At 43.9% G+C, this 15,589-nt stretch overlaps 2 protein-coding genes across 6 annotated transcripts; one reads left to right on the top strand and one right to left on the bottom strand.

Annotated features, from left to right (window-relative positions):
• Nucleotides 1–1,431: 1,431 nt before the first annotated feature.
• Nucleotides 1,432–9,606, bottom strand: POLR3F (RNA polymerase III subunit F). The gene is made up of 9 exons (XM_032948347.2): nt 9,200–9,606; nt 5,699–5,816; nt 5,220–5,287; nt 5,046–5,113; nt 4,788–4,900; nt 4,118–4,261; nt 2,975–3,082; nt 2,656–2,847; nt 1,432–1,885 (listed from the first exon to the last, which is right to left on the bottom strand). The coding sequence occupies exons 1-9, from the start codon at nt 9,253–9,255 to the stop codon at nt 1,808–1,810; spliced, it is 945 nt and encodes a 314-aa protein (XP_032804238.1). The 5' UTR covers nt 9,256–9,606; the 3' UTR covers nt 1,432–1,807.
• Nucleotides 9,607–9,786: 180 nt separating this feature from the next.
• LYSET (lysosomal enzyme trafficking factor) lies at nt 9,787–15,121 on the top strand. Of its 5 annotated transcripts, none has more exons than XM_032948355.2 (3): nt 9,787–10,274; nt 11,237–11,536; nt 12,759–15,121. In XM_032948355.2, the coding sequence occupies exon 3, from the start codon at nt 12,781–12,783 to the stop codon at nt 13,183–13,185; it is 405 nt and encodes a 134-aa protein (XP_032804246.2). In that variant the 5' UTR covers nt 9,787–10,274; nt 11,237–11,536; nt 12,759–12,780; the 3' UTR covers nt 13,186–15,121. The 5 variants fall into 5 exon arrangements, with proteins under 5 accessions (XP_032804246.2, XP_032804244.2, XP_032804249.2 ...); XM_032948353.2 differs by having other exon boundaries at nt 9,787–10,368; XM_032948354.2 differs by having other exon boundaries at nt 10,257–10,368; nt 10,804–11,536.
• The last annotated feature ends 468 nt before the right edge of the window (nt 15,122–15,589 follow it).

Genomic DNA, 15,589 nt, shown 5'->3' with positions numbered 1-15,589 from the left:
AGGGTGAAACCTATTTTAGGTTTTTCTCATACTTTGATACTGGCAAAAAAAGGTCCCATTTCTAAAGAGACGATGTTGAACTTTGAATCGATCCGTGAATCGCGAAGTGTGAATCTAGTTCACTTCAGAATCGATTTCTGCCTTGTGATGGGAGGAAGTTCGGTTGGGGGCGTTCCGACGTCAGCGGCTTCCGGGTCAAAGTGATTAAAGGTTCCGAGCTTTAATGGTGCCATTACCTTTTATATATTTTATTAAGTCAATGCTCTTGCTGGCCAATTAGACGAATAAAACGCCGCAAACATTGAGATAACCCATTCGTGAAAAGCCATTTGAGTGTCACCCCCTTTGTTTTTAAACCGTCACAAGTTATTTTACACGCGGAACTCAATATTCGAGCGGGCAGAGCTCGGGGGATTTCCGCTCTGAGCGGCCGCCCATTGGCTGGTTAGCGAGGCCACGTGTTCCCCTCCACGCGTGCCACGTGGACCTTCCACGCGATCACTCCGCAGCCCGTGCACGGCGGAGGCTTCGTCGTCGTTGTTGTTGTTTAGAACGGAGCTGGTGGCGCCGATGTGTGGAGTGCAACCTGCCAAATAACGTGTCGTCAGCTCGGCGGCGTGTTTAACAAGCCTGCCCGCCGATGAGACACAGGATGGCCGAAAGCAGTCCAAATGTCAGAATGTCTATACTGGAGGAATCCGATGAGCTATAGATTGAAAATGTTGTGGATTTGCCCTCCCGACACACCGGTGTTGCTGTACTAATAGCGAATTGGCATGTTATTTACGTGACAATCGTAATTGGCTGTTGGGTGGTGGCGAGTTTAACGCCACATTTACGTGATCTAACCCAAACACCCTATCTTATGAGCTATACAGCTTTTTCACATGATTAAAGGCTGCTGCTGGGTTATATTGATCTGAAAGTCGAGTAGTCGGTGGATAAATTGTTGGTGTAGACCAGAGATATATGCAGTTACAAGAACTACTAATCGGAGCTGTCCGCTTATGCTGGCGGCATTCAGCTCGCCTTTTTGTGGACTTTATTTAAAAGTGGGCTTGCTAGAATGATTGGCAAGCAAAATATACATCCACATCGCAGGCTCATGAACTCGGGAGGCCTTCAGCAGTGGATTGCTCATGGCTAATATAACTATACTTTTTAAGTGCAGTTTTCAGCCCATCTACGTGGAAGTCACTGCTGCTCAGAATCAGGGATTTGTTACTTAGCCAGTTCTACAGTATCCTGAATATGGAAATGTTTTATAATTCATGATCTTTGTACAGCAGGAATGGCTTGAATACTAAATTAACTTACTCGTTATACACTTAATTTCATCATTTATACAAGCCATGTCCAAACATGAAAATACTTTTCAGGATAATGTAAGCTTGAGTTGTGCAAACATTCAGCCGCTTCCAAGTTAACGTGTCATAATCTTCCAAAAATTAAGGATTATTTTAATATCAATGTTTAAACGTACAACTTTAATACATCTTTTATACAAAATAAATAATATTCCATTTTAAATAAAGCTTCCCAGATGGATGCATTCAGGTAACTAAAGTACTGTTTGGCAATGTACAAGGAGTTAAACATTACGATATGGTTAACTTTAGGCATTTTGTGACATGAAAGTAGTATCTGAACTTGACCTGATATTTAACTTTTTCTAAAATTAAAAATGTATCACGTGGTTTGCACAAATTTAAATCATGGATTTTGTTAACATTCAAATAAATTACATTTTGCAATAAAGATCGCATTTATAGACCAACTGCAAAGCAAAAAGGACATTTAAAAAAGATCAGAATGCCATCCATTCTGTCATGTAGACACATGTTTCAGGAGAGATGTCTCCGCCTTCATGACATTCATGAAATATCTGGTGAAAATGAAAACAGTGATTAAATTCCATACTTCATGCATCTGAGATGTGTAAAATGCTCATTAACAAAGATGTGCTCATCGATATATAAAATGGAAATTTGTGATTATGTGTGTCTGTTCGAAATGTTTAGCATACTTCCCGACATGCAACAAACTTGAAATTTGGCATGTGGGTAGCTTCCGGACTGTACAAAATGCAAAAAGTATAAAAATAGACTTTTGTATTTTGGGGGGTGCAATAATGGATATATTTTGCACAAGTGAGCGATGACATCACATCTGCGATGTCACCCGCATGCGGCAGCGTCACGCAGTGTGCCTGCTGACGTCACGCATCCCCCCCCCCATCCTCCGCGTAGAACGTGTATTAATCCAAACAAGAATTCAAGTCTCGGACGAAGCCGGGTAGTAAAACTAGCCTGGTTATAAAGTCAAAAAAATCAAAGGATATGACACAATTTATATTTATATAGGTTGCAGCCACATGAGGCCTTCCACTTGATATATACCTCTTTATCCATCACTGCAAGCTGCTCAATTCAGTAACTATAGAGAATAGTTTCCACTTGGCAACACCGGTTGCAATGAGCTTGGTCAATTTATTTGTGTCTGAAAGAATCTCTTGTGATATAAGTGACCGAGATGTGTTAATATATGGCCTGCCAAAGTATCTGAAAGTGCTATTAGACCCTCAAGAATGAAACGATTAATTCCCCACACCCATTACAAAAGTTGAAATTGGTTTGTGAGCATGGCAATACTTACGGGGCAGACACCACATGGTGTCCGGACAAGCCCTGTGGGAGGCACCAGTGGGTTGATGGCACGGAAAAGTTTTATGTACCCATCGACACATCCTACAGTGCCCTCCTTCGCAGACAAAATCGTCCTTTCTACCTTCCCATCGTAAATAAGCGTGTTCAGAATTGTCTCTACATCCTCCATTGATAGTTCCACCTGCCAGGAAAAACAGACAATTATGCATCTGTCACCCCACATCTTAAGCACATTGTTAAATGCTGCAAAGAGTAATAATTTACTGCAGAATAAAATATAGAAATGTTCGTGAGGTGCAATAAGAGACCTTGCTAATGCCGAGCTCACAGATGTATTTCCACACTTCATGGGAAGAAGCGTAAGAACTGTTCCTTTGCAGCAATGGCCCCTGCTTGCTCTCCTGGGCTGCGTCAGCCTACCGAAGGAAAACAATTCAAATGACATGCTACAATACGGAACCGATTCCCCAGTAGATTGGATCGAATGACAACTATAGCCACTCTAGCCACTTACATTGATGTTGCAAAATATATTTTAAATCTGTAAGTTACAGTCAACTATCAATTTTTCAGGGTAATATTAGGGAGGTCCAAATAAAAAATAACATACAAAGATATATTCAAATTAGGCGACACATGTATTATTTTACCTTTGTAGAATAGGCATGAAGATATAGAATGCATTGTCTGCTTTTATTGTTACTTAAGAGTGCATGTAATCGGTCACTCAGTGTCACTTGAGCAGTTAATCGTAGAACCAGCACGTGTGTAAAGGCAAGAACGAGTGTGCAATGCCATATTTTCTAGTTACCGTCGTCACAAGCTCAGTTAATCTGCAATCCGGACAATCGACACACGGAGTTGGGGGGGAGCCGACACTGATTTTCTCATACACTGACTCAGTCACACATCATACACTGACTCACTCACACATCATACACTGACTCACACCTTGCACAGACTCACACATTATGCACTGACTCGCTCATCATGTGCTTACTCACTCACACATCATACACTCGCACAACCACTGACCCATTCACTCATCATACACAGGTTCACTCATCGTGTGCTGGCTCACTCGCACATCATACACTCACTCACACTGCCGCTGACTCGCTCACACATTATACACTGACTCACACATCATACACTGGGAGTGTCGTGCTGCCAGCTATGGCTGCAGGTTGTCGTACGTATTATGTATATCGTTTATTGTTAAATTTAAAATCACAGTTCCTATGATTACTGTTGTTACATTGTTTTTGTAGCTTTATTTTGGTCTGCTTGTGGTGTAATAGCTTTCTGCAATGTAGATTCATATTTTGTTTGTTGCGGTTGCACCCGACTTAAGAGCTGCATGGCTCACAGGGCTATACCTAATAAATGAAAACTTTAAAACGGAAAATCGAGAGTTAACTGTAGTAGTAATTGTGATACATGCTCTATACCTTTTGCTGCAAAAACTTGCAGCACTGCTGGTTGAGGATTTCCACAAACTCCGCTTCAAAATCTTGATCACTGTACCAGGCACCACCAGTTACAGAGCGATCCGGCTCAATGTTGTACAGCATGTACACCTTTTTCTTGGAAGCCTACATAATACACAAATATTTCAAGTTATGAAATTAAATATGCACGTGATCGGTTACAGCAGAAGTTAACCGACTGAAATCCCCATTGCGACTGACGTAATGACTCCCCTTTTCCTCCTCCCCCAACTAGTCTGATGCATTGTCACAATTCCAATCAAGCATCCATTGTCTAATTTCTACCATTTATACTGCAGCTACTCTCTCGCTTGTTAATTCTTGTTTCTACTGCCTTATTCATTCCCACCAATATTCAAATGATATAATTTGTGAAAACAAGTCATTTAAATAATTGTCGCACACATCTTGATACACGTGTATTCTGGGCCCAAGAGCTGATTTTAATCTGATTATTACATACCTACTTATGACCCATCATAGTGCTATTTTCTGAGGTAGCTAATAGCATCCTAGCAGGTAAAATGTGTTAATGAGTTGCATATATTGGCAGTATAAAACATTGGACATATATTTTATTATAGTGCATGTATGTTTACGGCAATGACGTGCGTTTCAGTCATTTCCATACCGCAACAGATTTGACTGCTTTGATGAGCTTCTTGCTTTCCAGACTTTTGAGGATTTTGTTAATCTCGGTCAAGGGCAGATTGCTCTTGTACCTTATATCTCTGCTCCAAATCCCTGCGCAGGAGAAACAGAACATGCCATTTACATAAGTGACTCGATTCTTCATCTTTATTCACCACAGTATGTGGTTTCAGACTGTCACTAAGAATGTAGCCTTTGACGCTGAATCATATCTTGTAACGTGCGATTACATCCTTACCTTTATTCCCAGCATCCTCTATGATTTGATACACGAGCTTTTCCTGATTATCGGCTCCTTTCACTTTGCTGCAATGTAAAAAAAAAGAAACTTTCTTTAAAGAATGCTTTAGTGACGAAATCTGATGCAATGAATCGCAAATGTAAACAGCTTGAAAACAAAACCAAACAGTACCTGGCAGCTTGAGCATCCTTAAGTCTGTAAAGTAAACCTGCATTACTTCTTAGTAAGTCCAGCCGGCCCTGTGTAAATAATACTTTCAGATTACGAAGGCAATGATAAAACAAATATATAGACACATACTATACACATATTCTGAGTGCAAAGTAGATTGATAAATATTGAATACACGGGCATGCATCAAGACAGCGAGGCGGTTCAGCTGTAGAGTGAGCGGCCAGAATTCAAATTCAAACTCTAACGGACAAACAAGATGTATTATGGTGTAGACACGAAATAATATACTCACTACTTGAGAATAGTAGCACAAGACAGAAAGGAAAGTGTAAACAAATGACAAAATGTCCAGTGGACACCTATGGGCTATCTGCCGATGGATTGTGACGATACCGATGACAAGACGCAAAACTAATTGTACAAATTTGGTAGATCACGTGTGTGTGTGTGTGTTGCACATGCAAAACTAAAGTCACCGTAGAGAGCAGACGGTTGATGGCCATGGCTCTCTGCTGGGGCTCCAGTTGTGGCATGTCATTTTGGATCACCTGGTCCGTGATGCCATGTGGGAACTGCTGGCACAGCTCTATTATTCTGAGAACGAAGACGGCAATTGGCAGTGGCGTTACTGCTCCATCATCACCATGTAGTGTATGTATTGTAAAACATAAATGAAAGAGAAACGATGACTGAAATGCATTATAAATCAGTGAAATTATCCCATGCCTGAAATGCCACACGCCCCGTTGTAAGTTAGAGTGGAAAACAAAGCTTGTCGGTGCCAAATATAAAAAGCAGTCGTAATGAATTTGGTTACGATTGAGCTAAACTAGTTGCTATATTTCTCCATTCTTTGTTCTTGTCTAATAGTGGCCTCCACAAAGTCTTTGATTTCATCTTGTCATCCATCTTCCTCCGCTGTCTCCCCTCTGCTTCTTTTTACCGATCTCTCATCTCTCGACATTCTCCTCTTGGCGCGTTCTGCCAATTTCCAATTTGATTTATTTTGCTTTTTTTTAGTAAGAGCACCAGTGACCACTATTAACCTTATTTAATAATTAATTCTTTAGCTTCTCTACAATATAAAGTACGTTTAAAATTCATAATAAAGGTTTGTGGGTTAGATCGCGTTTATTTATAAATGTGTCGTAACCCTCCACCACCCGACACGGCCAATCAGCAAAAAAAGTGTCACGTTGACAAAAGACAATAATTCACTACTTCAGCCCACCGGTGTGTTGAAGAGTTAATCCACATTTATAGTTTGAGTACGACGTTTCGCTGGTAAATACATCCAGCATCATCAAGCAATTCGCCAGAATGGTAAAGCCCTCGCTTGCTCCCGGTTTTTTATATAGAGCAGCAGGGTGACGTCATCACGTTTAAAATACTTCTCTCCATAGATCTTTGGCAAGCGTATAGCTTTCTTGGCTCGGCTTAGCTCATATAAAACTGCAAAAAAAGATAATACACCCTGCTGAAATTAACACAGCACCCCTTATGAAAAAAAGGTACATCGTAAGCTTAAAACAAGGTAAACAGCACGTATTTAAGTGTTGTTATTTCATTGTAAACCTCAAGTTTCAAATTCATCTTGTTTAACCGGGTGAGAACTAGGGGGACAAGGTTAAATTAGTCTCGTCTGTAAGACTGAACTGGGTCACATTTGCATTGCAGAGGTACATGCACCAACCTTTTTCTTGCACACTAATGGGTCCTGTGTGTGTTAAATGCATGCATGACCTTTCCAACGATGAGCGGGAGTGCCCCTACTGACTGGTTCATATGATTCATGCACACCAGAGGGCTCATGTATAGAACTCTTGAATGGTGCATCTGCTCCGAGTTCGTGTAGTCCAATACTATAACTCAATTCGATAATGTAATGAGTCCATCGTTCATAAAATGCTGGATGATGACCTCAAGACGTCACCATCTCTCACGGACCAGAGATGAAACGGTCCCTTTGGCTCACACGAGCTTCATTGCCGCTGCTCCATCTCCGCAGTCGAGTGTGTACTCTTTTGTCTGCCACTCCGTCGTTAGTCTCGACCGCCACGGTGGCGAGGTATTATTTCCAAAAACTGATATGCAAGGAGGGTCGTGGGTTCGATCCCAACGCTGACCGCCTGCTGTATATTTGGAGTTTGCATGTTCTCCCCGTGATGGCGTGGAGTTTTCTCCGGTCTTCCGGCTTTTCCCTCCACATTTGAGAAACATGCGTTGAGATTATTTGGCTGCAATAGATGTCCATATAAGCCACTTCGTTGCGCTATCATCTCTGGCCAGGTCGCTTCTGAAAAAAAAGCTGCATAGCTGTGTGGGGCCGTCCATAAATGACGTCATGCAATTTTGGACGATTTTTTATCTCCCCCCCTTCGTCACACGGCATCACAAAAAGTCAGAGCCCCCCCTCAAATGACGTCACAAAGCTCTGCCCCCCCCCCCAAAGAAAATAAAACACGCTTCAAATCGCTTTTTAACTATTGTCATTGTAGCGCGTATTTAATGTGGCGCTGCACTCTACTAATTAAGTAGAACGTGTTGTCTATGTTTATTTAAAGTTGCGCATTTTATGTGACGTCACATTTCTCAAACCCCCCCCCTCGTCACACATCGTCACAAATGTCTGACCCCCCCCTCCCCCCTAGGTGCGTGACGTCATTTATGGACGGCGCCTTACCTGCTACAATACAAATAGTATAGTCATCGTCCCTTATAAGCTATGACATGTCCTGACCAAACTCAGCCTTCCTGACAATTCATTGTCTTCTTGAATGTTGTTGTCTTATTTTATTCTCATTCTACGTGACTTTACCGAAAGAACCAAAGAAGATGAATCCCTGCAGTAACGAAAGCTTTCAATCGAAATTCATTGTCTCTTTGCTTGTTTTCTAAACTAAGCCTACCTCTTGGTTCTTATATGTATTATTTTTATTATTTCCCTTCTACGTGACTTTACCGTAAGAACCAAGAAAATGAATCCCCTGCAGTCACGAAAGCTTTAAGTGGAAACTTAAGCCCATCTCGTTCTCTTCGGTGTCACTTCAAGTACTCGAGCGAGTCTTACGTTCCTACAAACCGATAACGCCAACAGCTGTGTTGATGAGTTCCTATAGGTCCAGGTCGCTCTCATTACGTCAACAGGATGCTGCTGAACGTGTCATTCATTGTCCTCCTGTCACTGGACTTGCAACGCGGAGGTGGTCGGGTCGACGTTTCGATCTCCACGCAGCCTGAAATCCCGCTGGGATTTTGTTTGCACACGAGCGTTGGTGTACGGTGCCTTTTTTCAGGAATATTTTTTACTGGGGTTTGTTTTTTTTCCCCTGGATTTTCTGTTTGCACGGCCACACATAGTCACTTTATATGTTCATGTTTTTTTCTGTTTGTTGCGGTTGCACCCGATTCAAGAGCCGAATGGCTCACAGGGCTATACCTAATGAAATGAATGAAATGAAACTGAAACCGGGCACGTTTCTTGAATCCCTCCCACCAAACCTCTGTTTACCCACAAGTATGAGCACGCCGCGGTAGTCGATCGGCAGGTGGCTTGCGGTGACGAAGCGTGCGGTTTTCCCCCACCTATTTATTCCAAGATGCCTAAACCACGGTAATGTTGTTGAACTTCTTTCGCACCGTACGTCGCCACCCGTGATGATCAGGGGTGCGGGGGGAGAAACGCAACAAGCAGTTCTGAAGAAATTAATTTTCGATCTAGATTTGGCAGAGGAGTTCAACGTGCCTTTAAGACAAGCTCGATACAGTCCCTTTATAGTGCAGGCCCTTCCGCTAGCAATGCGACGAGCAAGCAATTGCAGGGCTACGCCTTTGCATAAATCGGCACAGGACATGTTCACCAATTTGCTCAATGGGTGGGCCCGTGTGTTCGACCCATGTGTGCCCGGTCCAGCAACCCCGGGGGCACGTGGGCGAGTGGATGGAGCCACTGCTCTTCTCCAGCTCGGCGCCTCTACCTGCTCTCCAGGTCCACGGCGTCCGTAGCCTCTTGCTTCACCACCACGTCCGTCATAGTCGCCTCCACGACAGCGCGAGAGAGACGAAAAACCTCAAATCGTGAACCACGCGCAGGGGATTAGACGCCACACATCCCGATACCACGCGGCGGCGGATCGATTCGGTATCGCCGACTCGACTCAACGCACGTGTCGCTCGCGCGTATGTCAAGCACCGATTGAGTACGATTTGTGGGAAAGTTGCGCAAGATGCACAGTCGACCCGTTCGGTGTGAGAGCGAGATAATTACAATGACTTTTAAAAAAAAAGAGACCGAGGGTGCGAGCGAGGCGAGCAACTTAGCGCGCCTCATAAATGGAACGCAGCGGATCGCGGACTCGAATCTTCGATGCACGGGTACCAGCTGACTGGCGTTACGTCACGTCCGGTGGCACCCCCCGTGTAACCCCGCCCGCCCCCCGTGTAACCCCGCCCACCTCCCGTGTAACCCCGCCCTCTCCCGCCCACCGCTTGCCCCCGCCCTCAAGTTGCTTCCGGCGGCCATATTACGTGAGGGATGGGAGGCGTCACGCGGGCGAGGCCGGCTGCACGTTACCCCCGCAGTCGACCACGCCGATAGGACACAACAAGCAGCCATGTCCCTGCGAGTGTTCACAGCACAACACTGTATACATGAAGCATAATGGCCCCCTTACAACGCCGCCCGTCCCATCCTATGTTTTATTTTTGTGTTTATTGTTGTTGACGGTCCTACTCGCCGCACCCCCCCCCCCCCCTTTCTATACGCCTGTGAATAAAACATAAAATCTTTACGAGCTCATTGGTTTCCTCACGCAGTTCTAAGTGAGCGTTCTGATTCCATCCGCGTGACACGGAGCGCAGCAGCTCCTTAAGCAACGTGGCCGCTGGATGCCGTGCGCACGCGTGACGTCATCGACGGACGACGTCATTGACGTCACGCGTCGGCGTATCGCGGCTGCGGCGTCTCGACGCGCCGAGGCCGCCGGCTTCCTTCTGTGGCCGCTGCAACAACAACAACGACGGCGGCGGAGACGACACACATCGGTGGCGACGGTACAAACGGCACGACACCCGCGGTGCCTCCTCGACGTCAACTCTCTGCGCGTGACACCGGAACGCGAGGCACTGCGCGCACGTGCGCGGGACGGTGAGACGGCGAGTCACGTGCCGGGGGGGGGGGACGGGTTCTCACTTTCCGGGTGAGGGAGGCGCGATCGCGAAGCCCGACGTTTCGCCGCCAGGCCCTCGGTAGCTCTCGCGTTGTACGTAAGGACCCTTTACTCTTTGTCTAGAAGGTGGGATTTTTTTGTTGTTGTTGTTGTATAGCTGTGGTCCTCTCTTGAAAGAGCTGATAGCTCTTGCGTTTACGACGCGACACCTTTTGGCAGGTGACCTGGGATCTCTTCATCCACCACTTCGGTGGTTCTTCTAGAGGACCTGGGACATTTTCTCGAGGAACTCTTTCAGAAACTGGGATTTCCGTCTGGAACCAGGGACCTCGCCTCTAGGAGCAGGGGATTCCTTACCCGTTTCGCCGAGGATATGGACGCTCTGCTTTAGGACTTGTCATTTTTCACTACAGGACTTGAACCTTGGATCTGATACCTCTTCACACGAACTTGGAATCGATACGAGCCAGATCGCCTAAGACCTAGGAACGCTTATCCAAGATCTGGGAATTCGTGTCCCAAGTTATGTGCTTTGTACATTGTTGGGACCGCGCAATAGTTTCGCGCCTTGTAAGCGGCGGGATATGGCTGGACCCTCGCCTCTCACAGTCCCAGAAGTTCAACATTATTAGGCACTACAGAATTGGAGACCTCTGCTCTAGTACTTGAGAATTCTCGTCCTGGATCTGGAACCTCATGATCCTTGCACCTCCATTCTAGGACTTGAACACTCCACGACCAAGAGTCCTTTCACCGATGTCACCCCGTATGTACCCGATAGTTCGATGGGACCTGTCGTGTAGGACGTGGACCTCTCATTTGGGAACCCTGAAATCTATCCTCCAGGATCAGAGAACTCATCTCTCGGGAGCTGTTAACAACACTAGTCTCTGGATTCTCCACCACTCACCCCGGACCTGAGCTCACCCCTTCTAGCCGGGAACCAGGGCCGCTGCTTCCGAGCTCATAAAAGCCGCCCATCACCTCTCCAACATCTCCCGGGCCTGAGCTGGACAGCGGAGCTACAAAGCACCTGGGCCACCGCTTCCCCCCGTCCAGGAACCGAACCAAAATCCTCCTCCTCACCGCTTCTTCCTCCCTCTTCACTACATCAGCAGCCGTGGTTTCAACCACGTCCGAACACGGGTAGATACTAATCCTCCTCCTCCCCGCTTCCTTTATCTTCACTACATCAGCAGCCGTGATTACTCATCGCTTGCACGATTAGAGACGTTCAACCTGCCGATGTGTGTTAAGGATAAGGACATTGCACTCTTTGGCCTGGCTTAACAGTTGCAACTCATTCCTTGGGCCAATTTACATTTTTCCTGTGGAGTGTATTATTAAACGGAGCTTGCCGACTAAGTAAATGTTGACGCGAAAGAGGCTCTTGGCGTGATTCACAAAAGTTGGTAATTTTGTGTGGACATACACCAAGAAACTGTTTTGTTTCGATTTAAAGCTTTCGTGACTGCAAGGATTCATCTTTCGGTAAAGTCACGTAGAATGAGAATAAAATAATAAATTGATAAAATAAAATAACAATAAAATTCTCGTCGTGAGAATTTCTCGTCGTGAGAATTTTATTGTGTTATTTTATTTTATCAATTTATTATTTTATTCTCATTCTACGTGACTTTACTGAAAGAACCAAAGAACACGAAACTGTTGTGTATAATTGATGCCTATTCGTGAATATATGATTGTTCCTTTTAGGGGTGACTTTATGATGACAGATCTCACATATGACACGGCTTTCAAAATAACTTCAAAGTCTGCCAGTTGCCATACAGTGGTACGAGTCAGGGCTTGTGCTCAATGTTTTATTATTGCAGTGATTTAATGTGTACATTGACAAACTATGGAATGTTTCATGCGTCTTCAATACCTCTAGGCAGAGTACATGTGTGCATGTGCTTGAGATAAAAGAAATAGTTCTTTTTACTTGCCTGAGCTATTTGGAAGTAATGTATTGATAATATTTGTAATGCTTCGCAAGTAGAATAAGGTGGAAATCGTTTGTGCATTAACTCTGTCCGTACATAACAGGATCGTCTCTACTCGTGCAAACACAATCCCATATAAACCAAACCTGTAGCGTAAAGTTTTGCTCTCAATTCGGAAAGTGTTGTCTTCACAGCTACACAAATTGATCAAAGACTTTGCCCAACACTTGGAGAGGAGACTGAAACCAAAGCAGTAAGGACTATTTGCGAATTCAGGATACAAATTGATTATTCCCCTAAAGCTACCTGTCGTACTAACGAAGACAAACACGTGTTGGTGGGCATTACATAACCGACACGTGTGCAGCATAATTTTCACCAGCTTATTATTTATTCTCCCCCCCATACCCACGTCATTGCAGGCATGTTGGCTTCAGCATCCATATGGCATGGAGCAACATGAACTTCCGCCAGCGGATGGGCTGGGTGTGCCTGGGTCTCTACATGCTGGCCAGCCTAGCGCTGGCACACTACATGTTCGACGTGAGCGACTCTTACGGGGCCCTTGCCCTGGACCGCGTGGCCTCCGAGTCCGGCGCCCGCGCCAGAGGCAGACTCGCGTGGCTCAGGGACGCTCTTCTGTCGGCGCCGCTCGCGCTGTGGGTGGCGCTGCTCCTCTTTGTCTACCTCCAGGTGTTTTGCTTCTTGGTGTCGTGCACCCGAACCGAGCCCAAGAAGGTCGGCTACTGCCTCTTCCCGCTCTGCCTGCTCGTGCTGCTGAGGCCACGGCAGCCACGCCTGAAGACGTATGCACACGCCGACAATGGTGTGCAAGTCATTAATATGTGAGGACGCTTTTGAGTACCGTGTGTGTGTACCGGCTATAGGTGCTTGCTTACCACCACAATAGTATGTTAATGCTATACGGGGGATCTTTGTTATCGCCTAACCATCTGAGCGGGGATAGGGTGGCCGCGATGGGCCATTGAAGGCTCAGTTGGACGCACGAGTTCCTTGTGCGAAAGAAAATAATTGTACAGTTCTTTATTGTGAACACCTGAATTTGGGGGATCTATTCCACAATGAAAAACAGATGGACCAAGGCCCATGATTCTTGTAATTGCCTGTTGCTGTGATAGGTGTATTCGTATAAACACTATCAAAAGATACATTTTTTATTTGTGACCCTTTTTTTGGACATATCACTGCTTGGGTCGGGATTGTAATTTATAGAGATGTACTATGTTTCATGTTTGTTTAAGGTGGCTTTGGGGAAAATAGATTATTTTCAGAACATGGCTTCACGTAAGAGTATATTATTGGAGAGCTTGAATTTGATGGTGGATTTTTGTATTATTGACTTTGAATACTGTGCATTTTACCCTGTTTAATAAATTATCAACCAATTTTATTAAAAATTCAAACTTTGAAAAATATGCCGTATAATTATTACAAATTATGGTTTCTAACAAACTCTAGTTACACACTAGCTTTTACAAATCTGGTATTTGTACAAGCATTACCATAAATGTGGTGATTCAGCAATATTGCACACTTCAATTTGGACATCATCTCATGAGTTTGCAGTTCTCCTAATTGCACCTCCTAAATGTCTTTGAGGATCAATATATTTGTATAGGATGAAAAAATGTACCATTTTCACTCCAAAATGTATGGACACCAGGCCTCCTAAATAGGAATTTTTTATTTATTTTTCCCTTGAACAATTTATTTTTTCTTTTGTTTTCTTTAATGATTTATGTAAAAAAATGTGAATTTCAATTTGTATTAATTTCTAAAAGTGCCTTCTATAAATGGTTGTAATATATTTGTGTTAAGGATATCATTTGTACGTGTGATACCCATGGTAACGTGTGCACAAGAGCAGGTGTTGGAATATTGCTGTAATGTCTGGATTATAAAACATTATACGACGCACCTCAAGAGCTGGGATGCGTCGTATAATCTGTTAGGTACGTGTGTGCTTTTGATCAAGTTTGTATAACCGTATTGACACCCGGCATAATTTTTTGGGATGTCTTACTTTAAGAAGTGTCTTACAATCTGGAGGATATGGTAAATTGCTTTAACATAATATAATGTGGAGTTATACCTTTTTTGTTTGGCATTTATTTTCATCCAATATACGAATATGATACATTGTATCACCACTGCATGATGGGAAGTATAATAAGAGTTTTTGGTGTATTTTACGCTTGGTTTTATATGACACATAAAACTGGGATATCTTTTATGTATGTGTATAAATGGCATAATGAACAAATTGCATGACAGTATACAGGATCTGTTTTTTGGCCAGTGTTGACTACACGAGACTTGGGTTAAAGTTGATTGTCAGTGACTCGGAGTTTGATGCTGCGCTATTCTATACTTACAAATGCATAAGGTAACTTTGGGTTGCATGTTAAATGGCATAATCCGGGGTGAAACCTCGTGGTCTCTTCGTGGTTTTTCTTTTTTTCATAATTGTATTCTGTGGAGCTGTTGGCAAAGAAACATTTTGGACAGTGTAACTTCAACCAAATTAAGTAATTCAGGTAACATCTATGTAAAATTGCACTTTTTCCATCTTTTGTACATACGGTGTACATATTTCTATCCTCCGCCATATTTCCAAGCCCTAGCGATTACAAGGATATGTTACAATTGCTTTGTAATTGCAAATACCAGTCACTGCAAGGTCAAAGAGCTAATTAAGATACTGTACATACATTCAATTTGAATGTTTCTTCATTGAGGTGGAATAAAAGTGATTCACAATACATCTCGCAGTATCTGCTTCTCGTGCTCTATGGTATAACTGCAAATTACAACCCGTTGTTAATCCACTGCTGGATGAAGGCCTTCCCGCAGAGTATCAGTTGTGGGTGTTTGACCATACTTCACACTTAGTGCAGGGCAGTAAAGACAGGATTCGGTTCGATATCTCTTGCTACTGATGTTTTTTTTATTTCACAGGCAGGGCTGTTTGTGCACTATGGCATTTTTATCTGTTGTGAAATGATTTAAAAGAAAAATATAGTCTTCTAAATGTTGTGCTCATGTTTTTGGCGTCAATGTACAAGAGGGGGCAATGTTAAGTTCTGTCCAGAGGATGGAGGGATTTTCTAAATATGAAGAAAAAAAATACTTAGCCCTAATCACAGTGAAGTGCACTAACCACTGTGCCACAACTCCGCCCCCCCCCCCTCGTTTTAAATAGTAAACGATTCAGAATTACGAATGTGTGGGC

Source organism: Petromyzon marinus, chromosome 6, assembly GCF_048934315.1.
Source record: "Petromyzon marinus isolate PM22_M1 ecotype Great Lakes invasive population chromosome 6, UKy_Petmar_22M1.pri1.0, whole genome shotgun sequence".
Classification (NCBI taxonomy): Eukaryota; Metazoa; Chordata; class Hyperoartia; order Petromyzontiformes; family Petromyzontidae; genus Petromyzon; species Petromyzon marinus.
Note: the sequence above shows the minus strand (reverse complement) of the source record. Positions and strands in the feature narration are given on the sequence as shown.

Coding starts and splice junctions, on each gene's coding strand:
- POLR3F (XM_032948347.2), bottom strand. CDS start 9,255: ATGACGGACGTGGTGGTGAAGCAAGAGGCTACGGACGCCGTGGACCTG. Junction 5,114..5,219: donor AAGGATGCTCAAGCTGCCAG/GTACTGTTTGGT, acceptor TTTACATTGCAG/CAAAGTGAAAGGAGCCGATA. Junction 2,848..2,974: donor GTGAGCTCGGCATTAGCAAG/GTCTCTTATTGC, acceptor TTTTCCTGGCAG/GTGGAACTATCAATGGAGGA.
- LYSET (XM_032948355.2), top strand. CDS start 12,781: ATGGCATGGAGCAACATGAACTTCCGCCAGCGGATGGGCTGGGTGTGC.